This window comes from Strigops habroptila, chromosome 7 (genome assembly GCF_004027225.2).
Source record: "Strigops habroptila isolate Jane chromosome 7, bStrHab1.2.pri, whole genome shotgun sequence".
Lineage (NCBI taxonomy): Eukaryota > Metazoa > Chordata > Aves > Psittaciformes > Psittacidae > Strigops > Strigops habroptila.
In genome coordinates this window covers 53,558,779-53,573,324 of record NC_044283.2, presented here as the reverse complement: position 1 = coordinate 53,573,324, position 14,546 = coordinate 53,558,779, and the positions used below count along the sequence as shown (strand labels likewise).

The window sequence follows — 14,546 nt, the reverse complement described above, 5'->3', positions numbered from 1 at the left end:
GATCAGAGATTGATATTGAGCGTTGTGTTCGTGAGTCAATCAACCTGTTTCGCTGGACCCCAAAGAGTGCTACATACAGGCAATATGCGCAGCCTCCACGGCAAGCCAGTGAGAGCAACGGCACAAGAAGTTCCATGTCCTGCTTTTCAGCTGACTATCAGGAAGCACCTCGAAGTGACCTAGTAAGTGACCTGGGAATTGGAGAGGGGACAATTGTTCAGACTGCATGTTTCTCCTGCCCCAGGTGGGTTTGGTTTTGATTTTTTTTTTTTTTTTTACCTCTTTAAAATTTAAACAGGAAGACAATACCCACCAAATCTCAGTTACTGGCATTTATGTTGTCACTTCCAAGCACAGGGGTTTGACACATTCATCAGATGTTCTGATTTGTTTGTCAGTAAGTCCACAATATTAGAGCCTATGCCATATTATAAATTTTAATGAACAATACAGTGAATGAGAATTAACTGAAAGGTTATTTGGGTTTGTTTTTTTCTTAACCTCAACTGCTTTGAACTTCAACTTCTTTGATGTATATGCCAGTAAAATTATTTCTTCTTGTGCTGTATTTCTGCCTCTCCCAACTCATGCTCCTTTGGCTCTGTGGTGTTTGTTACCACAATAGAACAATGTCCACAACTCATCTGTAAAACTACAAATAGGCTTTATCTTAGGAGAAAAATAGTAAAAACAACAGTTTGCTAGTGAGAAATAGCTAACTGGAAAGTGATGCAGGCAACTCTGTCTGCTTTTTCCATCTTAGCATGTCAGGTCAAAGGTATGGCTCAAGTCATCATGAGAGGTAGTATATGGTATATGAGTTATGCCTGTGTTTGTCTTAGCAAAGAATATCTAGTGGCTAACAGTATATCTGCATTAAATAGATACTCAGTTTAGCAAGAATATTTTTCCCTCCTCTCTCCAGTAAAATCTGATGGGTGTTTCTCTTGCCAGGTACACCATCTTAAGAATGGTGATTTGAAATGATTGCTTCCCTTCCTCTCAGCAGTATAAATCTAGTCATTCTCTTAAAAATTAAACAGTGTTATTTATTTGGGTTTTTTCCCTCCAGGTTCTCCTACAATTGGAATACATGAGTACATTGCAATACTAGGGGTAGTATATATAGACCTGATGTCTATTTGGTCAATTGCATTAGGTTTTAGTCTTTCCATTGTTTTCCCAACTGCTAACAAACTAAGTAGTGTATTGGCTAACAAACTAAGTAGTGTAAGATACACTTGAGTGTGGATCTTACTTTTTAAGTAGTCCTTAAACCTGAATCTGATATTCAGTAATTTTCTTCGTTTTTTGTTTTGATTTTATTTGTATAGCTGTATGTTCTGGAAGCCTTACCCACAAATTTAGGGCTCCAAGTGCTAGACATGCAAATGCAAAACAAAAGGAAACTTCAAAGCACTTACAGTGATTTAAGAGATAGGTGGATCTAGAAAGGCATTTGGAAAAAAAAATGAGAGGAGAATATTGGTTATCATCGTACAGGAATTGTAGCCAACACAACTGCTGCTGTGCTGTTCTAGAGAGATGTAGAGATTTTCTGAAGGAGCTAAGGGCTGCATATTCATAGAATAGTTCAGATGGGACCTTAGGAAGTCATCTGGTACAAATTCCTGCAGAAGACAATCCCAATACTGAATTCAGATGGGGTTGCCCGGGGGTTGGTTTTGTCAGATCATGAAAACTTCCAGGGAAAGAGATCATGCAGTCATTCTTGACAGCCTGGTCCGATGCCTGAAGGTACTAATGGTGAAAATGTTTTTGTATATGTGCTAGCTTTTCTTAACATTATGACAAGAGACTAAAACGGCAAGTCTCCTCAATCCTAAGGATGTGCTGTGCCAAGCAGGGTGAAGGGACCTGGAAATAGCAAGGACGGAGATGGGAGAAAGCAGCAATAGTCTACTGAACTGGTAAATAGAATAAAGATTTATATTTGTAGCAAAGATAAAAATTCATTATTTTGGGTCAAGCAAAGTTTCTTTCTGAATTCCCAAGAAATTTGTTGGGTATTTTTTTTACTGATAGTCATTTTATTTTCATTCCAGACAATGTGTTTGTTTACAATGCCAGTAACTAGGCTCATCTATTCCACAGTTTCCAAGAAATTAAACTAATGGTTTTGGTATGTTATAGAGAAGAAAAATAAATACTGTAACATCTATTGCCTTCTCTTTCATTTCTACTGAACAACAAAGCACTTTTAATTTACTGTAGTGTAACTGATGGTTTAACTTCTTTTGAAGGTCAAGTGTATTGGATCTTTTGGGTAGAACTGTAGGGTTTTTTTCATAGAATCATAGAATAGTTAGGGTTGGAAAGGACCTTGAGATCATCTAGTTCCAACCTCCCTGCCATGCTGCAGGGGCACCTCACACAGCACACTGCTTGTTTTGCTTTGGTTTTGGTTTTGGGTTTTTTGTTTCTTGGTGGGTTTTTTGGGGGCAGAGAGGTTAGCTTATCATATGGAGCAGCACTATGAAATTTATACAGAAATGGGGAACGTATTCAGGCTTTTTCTGTAGCAAAGAGGAAGCTTATCTCATGGACACCAGAATGAGAAAGAAGACAATTCGTATGTTAAGTTACAGTCTACAAATGTGTTTGCCCTCATTGCTGTATTTCTGTGTGTCGGATTTTGAGACAGATACATATAAGCTGAGAGTGTTATGGTTCTTTCAGGAGCCATGGTTCACACTTCAAAAATCCTGTGTAACATGTGCCATTAATGAGCTACCTCTCAGTTGTGACCAGTTCTGTACTTCTGGATATTTGTCTTTATAAGATGACACTTCTCAGGGTTTTGAGCAACAGTGCTGAAATAAAAAATTGAAATTATTGGTGAAATGTACTATTTGCACCAAAAAACATTTGGTCTTTTGGTTTGGGGGTGGTTTGGTTTTTTGTTTTTTTGGTTTTTTGGGTGGGGGGGTTTTGTGGTTAGTTGGGGTTTTTACCCTTAATCCTGGAACTATCTTCAGACATGTCCTCTACTGGTGTTTGCTGCCATGAGGAAACATTTTTTTCCTACTTGAAAGCAGTGGAATCTGAGTTCAATCTTTAGTATGCACAGTAGCCTTTAATGCATTTTCTAAAACACCATTGTGTCCTTGCTGGTCAGTCTAGATCTTGAAAAATGACTTTGCTGTTTCCCTGCATTTTTCGTTTTATATTTGTAGGTCACCTCTGTATTTGAAAGTGGGTAAGGTAAGAAAAAATTCCTTTTACAAAGCAAGCTGTGGGTTTGCTGCTGAAGTTAATTTATGATTTCTTGAAACATTAAGTGTTCAGTGTATTCAATTCTGAACACCACAGCTGTCTCCTACTCCTATACCTGTATTTTCTTTCTAAGCTGCTTCGGTTTGTTTCTTAAGTGCTTTTTATTGGCTACTCATGTATTTGTATATATCTACATTTTATGGTGCTTTGGTTAATAATAACATCAGAAGTACTTGCCCCTGGGTGAACACTTTTCTGCCTAAATAAGCAGTCAGCAAAACAAAATTGTTTTGACTCTTTTTATCACTAGTGTGACTTAGTTTTCATTTTAGTGGTATCTATTTCCAACTTTGTAAATAGGCTTGGGTGCTCTCTTCCCTCCTGGACTTGTTGTGTTGCTTAATCTTTTACTCTTTCAGCCAGTAAGCATAATTCTACTGAGATAAAATCTCAAGGAGGAAGTAGTTTCAGAGAAAATGAATGTACATCTTAAGTGGGTTTGCATGTTTATTTTGAGAAAGATAAAGTATCAAAAATACGAATGGAAAAAAACCCTTCAAATTCACTGATTTTAATAGCAGTTTATTCAGCTTTGTGTCTATCATTTTTTCTTGAGCAGTGCACAGATGATTTTTTTTTTTTTTTTTTTCCCCCTGAAGAACTTCTTCCCCTGGAAACTCCCAAAGTGTTTTTCTTGAATATGCAGGAGTCACAGAGCCAAATAACACTTGTCATGTAGCAATTTTCTTCTATGCCTGTATCTCCATTATTATAGACATGGTAGGTGTACACTCTCTCCAGCTACCTGTATATTTCTAAATAAAAGCAAGAGTGATGCAATTTCTTTATCAATGTCTGCTCAGGTGTGGCAGGTGGACTCCCAGAAATCTCAAAGCTGATACAATTATGCCTTTGTCTTGATCTTCAACTACGAATCTCCTTTTCAAGGATGAGAGTTCCTGTTGAATGTTGGGGAATTAAAGCATTCAACTGGAGAATAGTATACCGGATGATTATTGTTCCTTGCGCTGATGTCAATGCCAACAGTCTAGTTCAGCTTTTGATTTTTTGTGAAGTAGGAGAAATACCTAAGCGGAAAGGTGACTTAATGGCTTGATGAAACAGTACAAACATGAAAAATACTTGTTTTTATCAAAAGTAGTGTCGTGTCCTGAACCCAGGACAAGTAGCATGAGCAAATTTTCCTGGTGGTTCACTTTTCTTTGCAGATAATCAAGGATATCTTGCATGACAGACTTCTTACAGATGGGAATTTGGGCCTATTGGCAATAAATATACCAGCACTCAGTTGCTTCTAACTTCCCATGTGCACCTAGGGTATATTTGTCCATATAAAAAATGTATTGCCGAGGTTTATACTGAGTCCTTTAATAAGTGGTGTGTAAAGTCCATCTATTCTTCTAAAAGCATCATGATGAGTAGTGTATACCAACATTTCTGTTTCAGTGTATAAGCTAGGAAATGTTAAAGTGCAATGAAGTGTCTATTCTGTTCATAATGGTGGTTATGTATCTTCTGCCTCAAGGGTCTTCTGACTGCCTTGACCTATTTCAGGTTTGTGTTCTGGTTTTGTAGGGAACTTGTCTTTGTTTTCTTCTTCCATTGTTCTACTATTCTACTAGGAACATTGTTCTACTAGGAACAGCTCAGCAGAAAGCTGTTCCTCAAATTTGTCTTTAGTTTGTTGTGCAAAGCATTAACCAATCAAGATCTGAGTTAATGCTTCTAACTTATTTTGCATGTGCCTTTGATGCTTCTGTTTTTCTGACTTGAGTGCGAAGCTGGGTTTATTTGTCATTTTTGAGATGAGTGGGTTAAAACTTTTATGTCTCTCTCCTGTGAGTGAATAAACAGTTCACTATTTAGGCATGTCATAAGCTCATCATATTCTGGCAAATATTTTTAGGAATTGTTGAAAGCTTCAGAACTTCCTTTGTGTATATGTTAGCTTTTCCAAGTTTTTTTCATACTTCTACGCCAGGCAGCCAGAAAACAAAAAGTGGGGAGTGTAAGGAAACCTCTTGCTTCCAGCACTTTGTTTCTGCAGATTAAATTAGGTGAAGGAAGCCTTTTTAGTATTTTCTTTACTCTGCTTGGTTTTAAAAATATGAATGTATTTTCTTATGTTTTAGAACTTTTTCTGATAGACGATAAGGCATTAAATCAGTTACCAGAGTGGATAAAACAAGAAATATATGGCTTAAGAAATAACTGATGTTAAATGTTAATTTACGAGTCTCTAATGAAAGTTGTGGGATTTTAAGGTTGTAATATAAATAGCAATTATTTTAATTGAATGTAAACTTATTGAAACAAATGGGCTGTATTTTTTATTAGTTGAGGCAGAATTAAAGGAGTATGTTTATAATAATCTAAATATTATTTATGTGAGATTTTAATAGTTCATTAGACACTCACTTAGATTGTATTCAAGGATTGTAAACATATTTTGTACAGGCTTAGTTTCCGAGTCTCCCTGGGACATGTTTGTCTGCTGTGAATGTAAATGGAGCAGTTGGAGCAGCCAGAGCACTCTCTGCTGCAGCCGTAGGCTCAGGTTCTGGATTCATTGATTGTCTCTCTAGTCCTTCCTCACAAGCCTTTGTGATTATACCTGCTTTGAAGTTGAAAGCTGGGTGTATCTGACCTTTTTGACCTCACACAATTGGGATTCCATGACTGATTAACAAATGTGCTGGGGTGGGGGAGGTAATTATACCTGTAAAATTAATTAAAAAAAGAGAAAAAGAGAAAAAGAAAAAATCTACCCAGTTCTCTCTCTCTGCATCTTGTGGGAATGGTTTTTTTTTTGGGGGGGGGGTTGGGGTGGGTCTGGTTTTGAAAATGTTTTAAAATCAGATTCTGGGTTTGGTAGCCTTTGATCAATTATATATTAGGGATCTTAGTAGTTTATCTCACACACTATGCTTCCACAGTCATAGCTACCTCCTGCCACTCACAGCAACTCTCATTCCAGCATGCACTAACTCCTCCACATATATGCCATATATTACTGCTGTGAAAGTTACGTCTTAGAGCACAGTGCTGTGTAACAGTGCTATTGAGAAAATGTAATAGAAATTAATTTCATTACATGGGGAGGGGGGGTACTATGTCAGAGATACTTCTATCAAAGGCCTAAGGTGTTTTCTTTCCTCTGCTCCCCAGTCCTCTGTCCTACCCAGTTTCTTTTCTCTACATAGGTCTGTATGGGACCCCACCTAGGGCTAACCTGGGATCCAGGATTCCATCGCATCCCTGTCTTAATGCACCTCAGCCCAGGTTAAGTGCTGTGTGTTTTCTCGGTTGAGACAGGATGCAGTGTCATTATGATCTAACTTTATTAGGAAGTGCAGTGAGAGGATGAAAAAGACTTTCCTGAATGCAGCTCTCTTGCCTGGTGCTATTGCTGCATTCTTGCAGTTAATAGCCTAGTACAAATTGTCTGGTGGTTTGTGTGATTGCGTCAACATCATCTTAATCTACTAGTAAAATTGTTACATCTGTGTGTGTATATATATATATATATTTTTTGTTTTCCTCATCTGTCATTTTTACCAGTGGAAAACCTGATTTTCAAATATATGTGACAACGTAACTAGAAGAAAAAGTGCGTACTGATTGCAAAGTTGAACCTTCAGCAAAAGGTAGCCACAGAGCCCATCCTGCAAACTGAAAATGTCCCAGAGCAATGGTGCCATTGCAAATGCCAGTTCAGAGAACAGAAATCATGGATAAATAGCAACTACAGTTGAATCCTGAAAAAAGATATATTGCCTAAACCCCAGGTCTCTGTCTGACACCAAGTAACATATGTGATCACATTGCGAGAGAAAGGGAAATTCCTCTTCCAGTTACAGTTTGCATTGAGATGTGGTATAAAATTCCCGTTGATTTTGGTTTTAAAGAGGGCAAGGAAATCTGACAGTTTAAGATTCTGTAGTATTTTTTTTCTCAAGGCAAAATAATACAATTTCTTGTCAAGGAGAGAGCATCTATCAAGAGTCAAAAAAGAGGCACTGTTGTAAAGTGGGGAAGGCTTGCAAGATCATTCTTGCTGCTGCTTTTACTTCAAGTTTTATTTCATGTTAAAGCATCTTGTGGGTATTTTCAGGCATGAGTGGATTATGGATCAGCTTTTTATTTTAAAATGGTTCCCTGCACTGGTGAGAAGTGTTTACCTGTTTTATCGTATCAGAAGCATTAATGAAACTGCAGCATGTCTGCCTAGCTGCATGCAAGGAGTAACTTGTCTTTCTGCTCTACTGACTCAGCTTACTCACTCAATTATGTTATTCCAGGGAGAAAGAGAGAGAGGTTTCCTTAATAATGAGCTATTTGGTAAGCAGAGCTCATTTACATTCCTGTAGACTGCCTACAATGATGTATGAAAACATTTGGAGGATGCTTATGGATGACAGTTGGCTAGAAGTTGCTGTTTGCACACTCCTTTTTAAGGTGTGGGTTCTGGGGCTGAGATCTTTGTGGGGAGTCAGTGTGGTGGAGAGGGGGTAGAGAAGTACAGCTTGCAAAATGAAATGGAGCAAACTTCAGAAATAGGAAGTAAAGGGAGGTAGGGAGGATAGCAAAGGTAGGCAGCAATGTCTTGACTTGAGAATATGAGAAGCAGAATATGATGGTAAGGGAAGACTGAAGTGTAAGAATGAGTTTGCTAGAGTGGTTGTGTTGAGAACTTTAAAGTGTTTGGAAAATTTTCAAAAACAGTTCCTAAAATCTGGACATTTGGTTGCTCCTCCTGTATAAATAATACTGATCGAATATCAGAAACATTGCAGCCTTTTTGTATTACCTTTTGCTAATAATGATCATCAAAAAATGGTGGGGGTGGAGGGAGAAGAATTAGGGAGTGTATAAAGACCTGTATTCATTTTTATTTGTGATCATTAGAATACTTACCTGCCTGTTTAGGCTTCTTTCTGTCAGTAACAGTGAATTTAAGCGTCATTCTTTCTCAGTTGGTACAGGAGTTAAGAACTTACTGGGCCATCAGAATTCAAGGTAGTCATTCTATTTGTTTAAAAAACAAACAAAAACACCCCACCAAAGATAAACATGCAAAGGACAATGTTCCTAGGGAATAAAGTACTACTTTCATCTACTTAATTATGAAGGATATAAGCAAAAACTTTTGCATGGAAAATACTGAGTGCAAACATGCTGGTGATGATTGGTTTCAGTCATAAAATACTTTTGGATGATGCAGCTAAAATCCAGTGTTCTTATTTAATTGGCTTTGTTCTTAGATACTTCCTGAAAACTGTCTTGAAAATTGTTTTTTAGGTAAGAGCCCAATAGCAGTGGCTTTGCCTATAAATCTGTCCTGAAGTGTCCTGTTCTTGCTTATTCTCCCTCTTCTACCAGTTTTCTTCTGACTGCTGTGTTTTAATTGATATAAAATAGTGCTACTACATATAAAATATATTTATCACAAAGCTTATATGATGGCAACATGGGATTGAGTATTATTTAGGTGGAATTCACTGTAAAAAATATATTAGCTTTCTTCCATCATGGATATTTAAAGTAAAAAGCACAAACAGAAATGTCTTTGCTTCAAATTAGTGTGAGCCTTGATCTGGAGTTGCATCTGTTTGGTTGCTGTCTGAATCTGCTTTTGTCTCTTCCTCTGTTTGATCAAGTCTTCAAAACCACTATCTTCTAAGATGGTTTTAAAAGGTTTTTTGTCGTCTTACTTTTAGATATACATGCATACATTGGTTTCAGAAACAAAACATTATATTCCAAATCCCTGGAATGACATCATCCATAGAGAATGGGGTTTTTTAATGAAGGACTTCGATACTTTGACTAGATGGTTTTACTTGAACCCCAGATTTCGATTATGATGATTTTCATGGTGAAGTTCCTTCTGTGTTAAATTTGCTGCAATAAGGTTCACGAACTTCAAAGACAAAAGCTTCTACTCAGATAAAGCTATCCTTTCCATGGATAAAAAGTTGCTTTATAGCCTCAGTGTTTTATCAGGTGGGACTGTTCAGTTCAGGTTCAGCAGAACTAAAGATACTCGCTTATTTAAAAAAAAAAAAAAAAAAGTGTATATCTTCATGTAATAGCCAAGTTGAAATGCTTATAAGAGATTACAGGCTAATGGAGAAAGAGATAGGAGCTCTGATTGTGCCAGCCTCGTGTTTTGGAGTGCTTTAATCTTTCTGAAGCTTGACTTCTAATTGGAGAATGCTTAGGCAGCTTTAATTCCTAATATTAAAAAAATAATAATAATAAATTCTTAATGCCTATTTCTTCTTATTAAGAGCAGTAAATGCATATGGCTCAGCAATTCCCAGGCCTATTTGAAAATTAATGGGGTGAGAAGAGTAAGTACTTTGAAAGTAAAGAATTTAGGGTGTTGTCAGAGAAACTTCTGGAAGGCAAGTAGACCTCAGACTTAAGTGTAAGTACTCTTTCCTATTACCAGCCTGCTGATGAAGCAATCTTCCCTGATGAGCAACTTCTTATAGCTGACTAGTGTAAAGCAAGATTCATGCTTGAAGTTAGGATATGATAAAATCACAACTGTGTAACTGGACTTTTACCTACCCTCTGACACTGTGCTCAAAGTAGAGCTTTTGCCTTTTTTAAGAAAGAGTGAGGGCTGATTTTTTAGAAATTATGTACCATGTCTGCCTTGGAAAAGAGTAATTAGATGACAGGAGAAGGATGAATAAAAGGAAGAAACAAGCACCTTACATGTGATATGCTATTTGGACTTAAGCTTTTCCCAGTGGTTATGCTGGCTATTTTATTTTTTTTTAATTGTCCTGTTTGCAGCCCAAATAGACTAATAAGTATTACTAGCATGGATATTTTGGTTTGTGGGATAATCCTTACACCTTCCCTTCATGTTTTATAACAAAAAAGCACAGATGATAAATTCAACAAGATGTAAGCAGCTGTCCTGAGATGTAACTAACTGCAACTTAATTTAGCTGGAAACTAAAAATCTCAGTTGGATACTACTGCCTGTTCACAATTTGTTGGATATTTGTAAATAATTACGAAGATACTATCAGTGCCCTAAACTTTTCCAAGAGCCTCAAAGGATGTGATCTCAAGTGGGTCCTCGCCCTTCTCTCACCTACTGTTCTTTCTGGTTCTTCACAGCTGGAAACTGATGCCTGCAATGACATAATAAAGCCTAAACAGGGAATTGAAACCACCAGTCAGGGCAAATATTAAGCCTCCTATCTAACATGTCAGCCTGCATTTCGTGCATCTCCTCTTAGCTGGCCAGGCTGAGGCAGAGAGTAGTAACTGACATGGAAGACAACAGCTAAAATACTTTTGTAGAGGGCAGTAGGAAGGGTGTTAAAGGTTCAGAAGAATCGGCAAGGTTTAGGTGCTATGGGGCCATGACAGCCTCAAGCACTGCCTGAACTTGAGTCCAGTGCCAAACTACAGGTATCCATAGCAGAATAGTGGTATGAAACAGAGGTGTGAGGTGGACCGGGTAGAAGGATTGACAGTTTATTGTTAGCTGTGTTTAGCTTGTGCTGACAGTTCATTAGAAAATTCCTGGAGGACATGCCTGACATGAAATACAGTTGTTACCAGATACAGCAGATAAAGTCAATTTTTAAAACATAGTTAGGAAAGATGATCTTATAAGTGCATTCATATATTTCACTGTGCATTTGAAGGAAATAAATTCATCTGATAAAACAGTTGTTAAAAAAAAAAATATTCAGCAATTCTGTTTCCCACAGGAAAATAGGAGCTGAATAGGAGCTCCCACAGGAGCTTTAGGCTGCAGCTTTGTTCAAAGCCTACATAGAGGAATTGTATCACTAAATATGCCATTGAAGCAGATCTGGACATACTAGGTCAAAGCAGGGATGATTGTAAAATTAACAGTTGAATGTGTTTCTCCTTACTTTCAACCCAGTTAAAGAAATGTCCTGGTTATTAAAACCTATTCACAGGACAGACAGTGTTTACTTGTGGAGCACTTCTTGTGGCTTTATGCTTTCAGATAAGGAGAAAATGTTTTTTTATCAGTATAGGAAAAATTTGACTGGTTTTGTTTGTTTTCTGCTGTAGACTTCATGCTTTCCTCTTAAACTTTTATTGTTTCCTGAGGCATTCATCCCGTCTGCTGAATTAGACAAGAACTATATAAATAAAAGAAGCAGTTGTGTAATTAGTCTCCATCATAATGTAAATATTTCTCCAGAAGCCCTAATTTGTATTATTTCATCTCAGCCAGCTTCACTGGCATAGTCCACATTCATAGTGCCTGACTTTGCTACCACGTTTATTGTTACTCGTAACCGTCTGACCCTACTTCAAGGGTTGAACTCTCTTTGCAGCTGACTTGCTTCCCTTCGCACCTCAGTGTTGCTCCGCAAATGTTCTCCTGAGGAAGAAGTGTCACGTGAGGAGGGTGTAGTGATGTCTGCCAGTTTTAGTCATCAGGCAAATTAAGCTGTCTCAGTTAAATGTGTATTTATGTAATCACTACTCCTTCTATGTTGATGCCTTTCTTGGATACTGCAAGCTTGTGCCTGCTGTGAATCCCCTAGACACGAACTGCTGAATTTGTTTGGCAAGTCTGAAGTTTGTGAGAAGAGTTTGACTTTTTTCTTTCTTCTCCTCCTCCCCTTTGATGCAATTCATTTCCTTGGACTCTTCTTGGGGAAATCCAGCTACTTGACTGGGGGGTGGGCTTTAGACAGGAACTGGGAGTTGGCCATGTCATCTCTCACAGTTATTTTTATAGAAACAGGTCTCCCTTGTGGGCATTGGCTGTTCTGTTGAAACAAATAACACATTATCCAGAAAATCAAGCATTTTTCTGATTATAAGGCATTGTGACCTCTATTATTCTGAATTTGGGAGTAAATTATGTGCTGAGAGTAGCAATATGTAAGTTCTGTTGTTTTGAATACTGTCACATATAATGGAAAAGGCAGTTTGGTGGGCTAATATATTCCCTGAAGTACAATTACCTATTTTGTGAGTAATTTTGGGTGCATTTTGGTAACATGCTTTACAACAAAGGCATTTCTAACTGCAGAAGGACTAAGAAGTCTTTTTTTTTTTTTTTTCTGAGATATAATCCAGGAAAATATGTGTATGCACCCCTGTTCTCGCTGGCATGTTCTCTAAACTTGGAATAGTCTTCAAGTTAAATGAGAAACTAGCACATTTAGAAAATGAAACAAAGCTAGAGCTACCAATAGTCAGTTGGGCTAATACCAGTTAGTAATGCTTCCATTTCCTTCAGTGTGTTACTCCTGTTCTCTTGGGGGGTTTTTTTGGGTTTTCTTTCCATTGGCCATATGCACAGTGTCATGAATCAGTCTGATCACTGCAATCTAAAATAAGATTATAGAAATGGGATATTTTTTCAAAGCAGAAAATTTGCCATTCTGGTACTTTTAGAAAGACCTGTATGTTGCCTGTATATATAACTTATTCTTAAAGGTAATATATGATAATGTTCTACTTGTTCTATTCTTTCTATTTTTCTACTTTCTATAGTCCATTTCTGTATGCCTGTGCTCATGTTCTGAACAGCTGCAGAGTGCAGAAGCAAATCTTCATGATGAAATAGCTATTTCATTAATATAGGTCATCTTCCTCAAGAATAAGACATTAAAACAGTCTGAAGATCTTTCAGAAGATGCTCCCTGATTCTAGTCATTCTGTTTGTTCCTGTCTCCTGACAAGCCAGAATAACTCACTAGAAACAGCTATAGACTTAATTATAGACAGCTGTTGCCTATAATTGACTTCCTGCTCAACCAGAGCACAATGGTTGCTCAAGACAAACCAGTTCTATTGTAAGATGACTAAGCTCCATGAGTGTATCTTTGATATACATAACTCTTGGAATAAGTTGAGTTCCATAATGGTTTGGGTTTTGCTGGTGGGTTTTTGTTTTTGCGTATGTAGCCAACCTGCTGGATTAAAGCATAATGGAAACTTCACTATTTACCTGTGATTTTTCAGATTGAGGCAGTGGCACCAACAAAAAAAAAAGTTGCAGAAGATGATAAATTAACTCCTTAACACCATGGTGCATGCTAATGTATTTTTAATTACATAGTATATGAAAGGTTTTTTTAAAAATAAGCACTTTCAACATTTACTTGAAGTGAAAAAAGACGTTTTAGTGAAGACACAGTTCTGGAAGTCCCACCAGGGTAGCTGGGAGATTAAAGAAAAAAGTCTCATGTTTGTGTATGTAATAATAGGAAAGGTGACTGTAGCAGTCCTTTGACTTTTAGATCTTCACATAAGATTTGCAAACCTGATGTTCCCAAGAACAAAAGCCTTAGGTCATGCCTATTGCTCGTAAAGAATCCAAGTGTGACCCTCTTGCACAAGCTGGAGGTTTCCCTTGTGTTTTATTTTGTGTGAGTCAAGCTAATTCTTTTGGGTGAAAGTAGTTGTAATGGCACTTAAAAGTTTCAGCTGTGTAAAACAATCTCCGAAGGTAGGTGGAGACAATGGCTTTCACAACTGGCTAATGGTGACCGTATTTAATTATTTTCTTCTGCAGTTCAGAGATTTGTATGTGTTGGTAATTAATGAAAATACAGGATATCTGCATTGCTATTCACAAAAATAAGGAGGGTTTGGGGTTGGGTTTTTTTGCTTCATTTAGATATGCATGATCTTTTAAGAATGTAAAGTGAAGAAATGCTAGCACTTAGAAATAGTTCTGAGATAATTCACATTAAGGCTCTCTTATGAAAAACAGTTCTGTCCCCCAATTTCCTCATCGCCCAAAACTGAGGAATGAATTTTCTGGGTTATAATACAGGACTGTTTTCTTACACTTCTAGTGTCCTGATTTGTGCCTGGTCTTTGGCTGGGGTGATAGCTGGTGTTTAGATAGCTCTGTATCTTACAGAGGCATCCATGCAGGTTTTGTGCCAAGTCTACAATCGCTACCCTTTTTTCCCACTCCAAGGATGAGGCCTTTCAGCTTCTCCTTTCAGAGTATGCGTTCTAGCCAATTTACATAACTTCTGATGCTGAGAAACTTTTAGTGCGTTTTGTAACCCCCTCGGCCACAGTGAATAATTCGTTAACAAATCACAAACTGAAAGAGTTTGCACAGATTGTCAATCAGTTTTAATTTTTAACAACTTCAGCAGAATAATTGGCAGATAGGCATTTGACACTGCTCTGGAGCTTTTCTGTATTGATAGTTTTAACACAGACTATTTCAGAGTTCTAAGGAAAAGATCTGTTTCTGTCTAACTGGGTTGTTACACTTTGAGGTTGTCAAATAAATA

General features: G+C 37.4%; 1 protein-coding gene across 5 annotated transcripts in view; it reads left to right on the top strand.

The window, feature by feature from the left end:
* The window catches only part of TBCK (TBC1 domain containing kinase), a 99,603-nt gene that overhangs the window by 68,412 nt on the left and 16,645 nt on the right, over window positions 1-14,546 (top strand). For all 5 annotated transcript variants that reach the window (XM_030492836.1, XM_032920068.1, XM_030492835.1 and 2 more), the window contains one exon: window positions 7-182. In XM_030492836.1, the coding sequence (XP_030348696.1) occupies window positions 7-182 (176 nt within the window). The remainder of the gene's footprint in view (window positions 1-6; window positions 183-14,546) is intronic.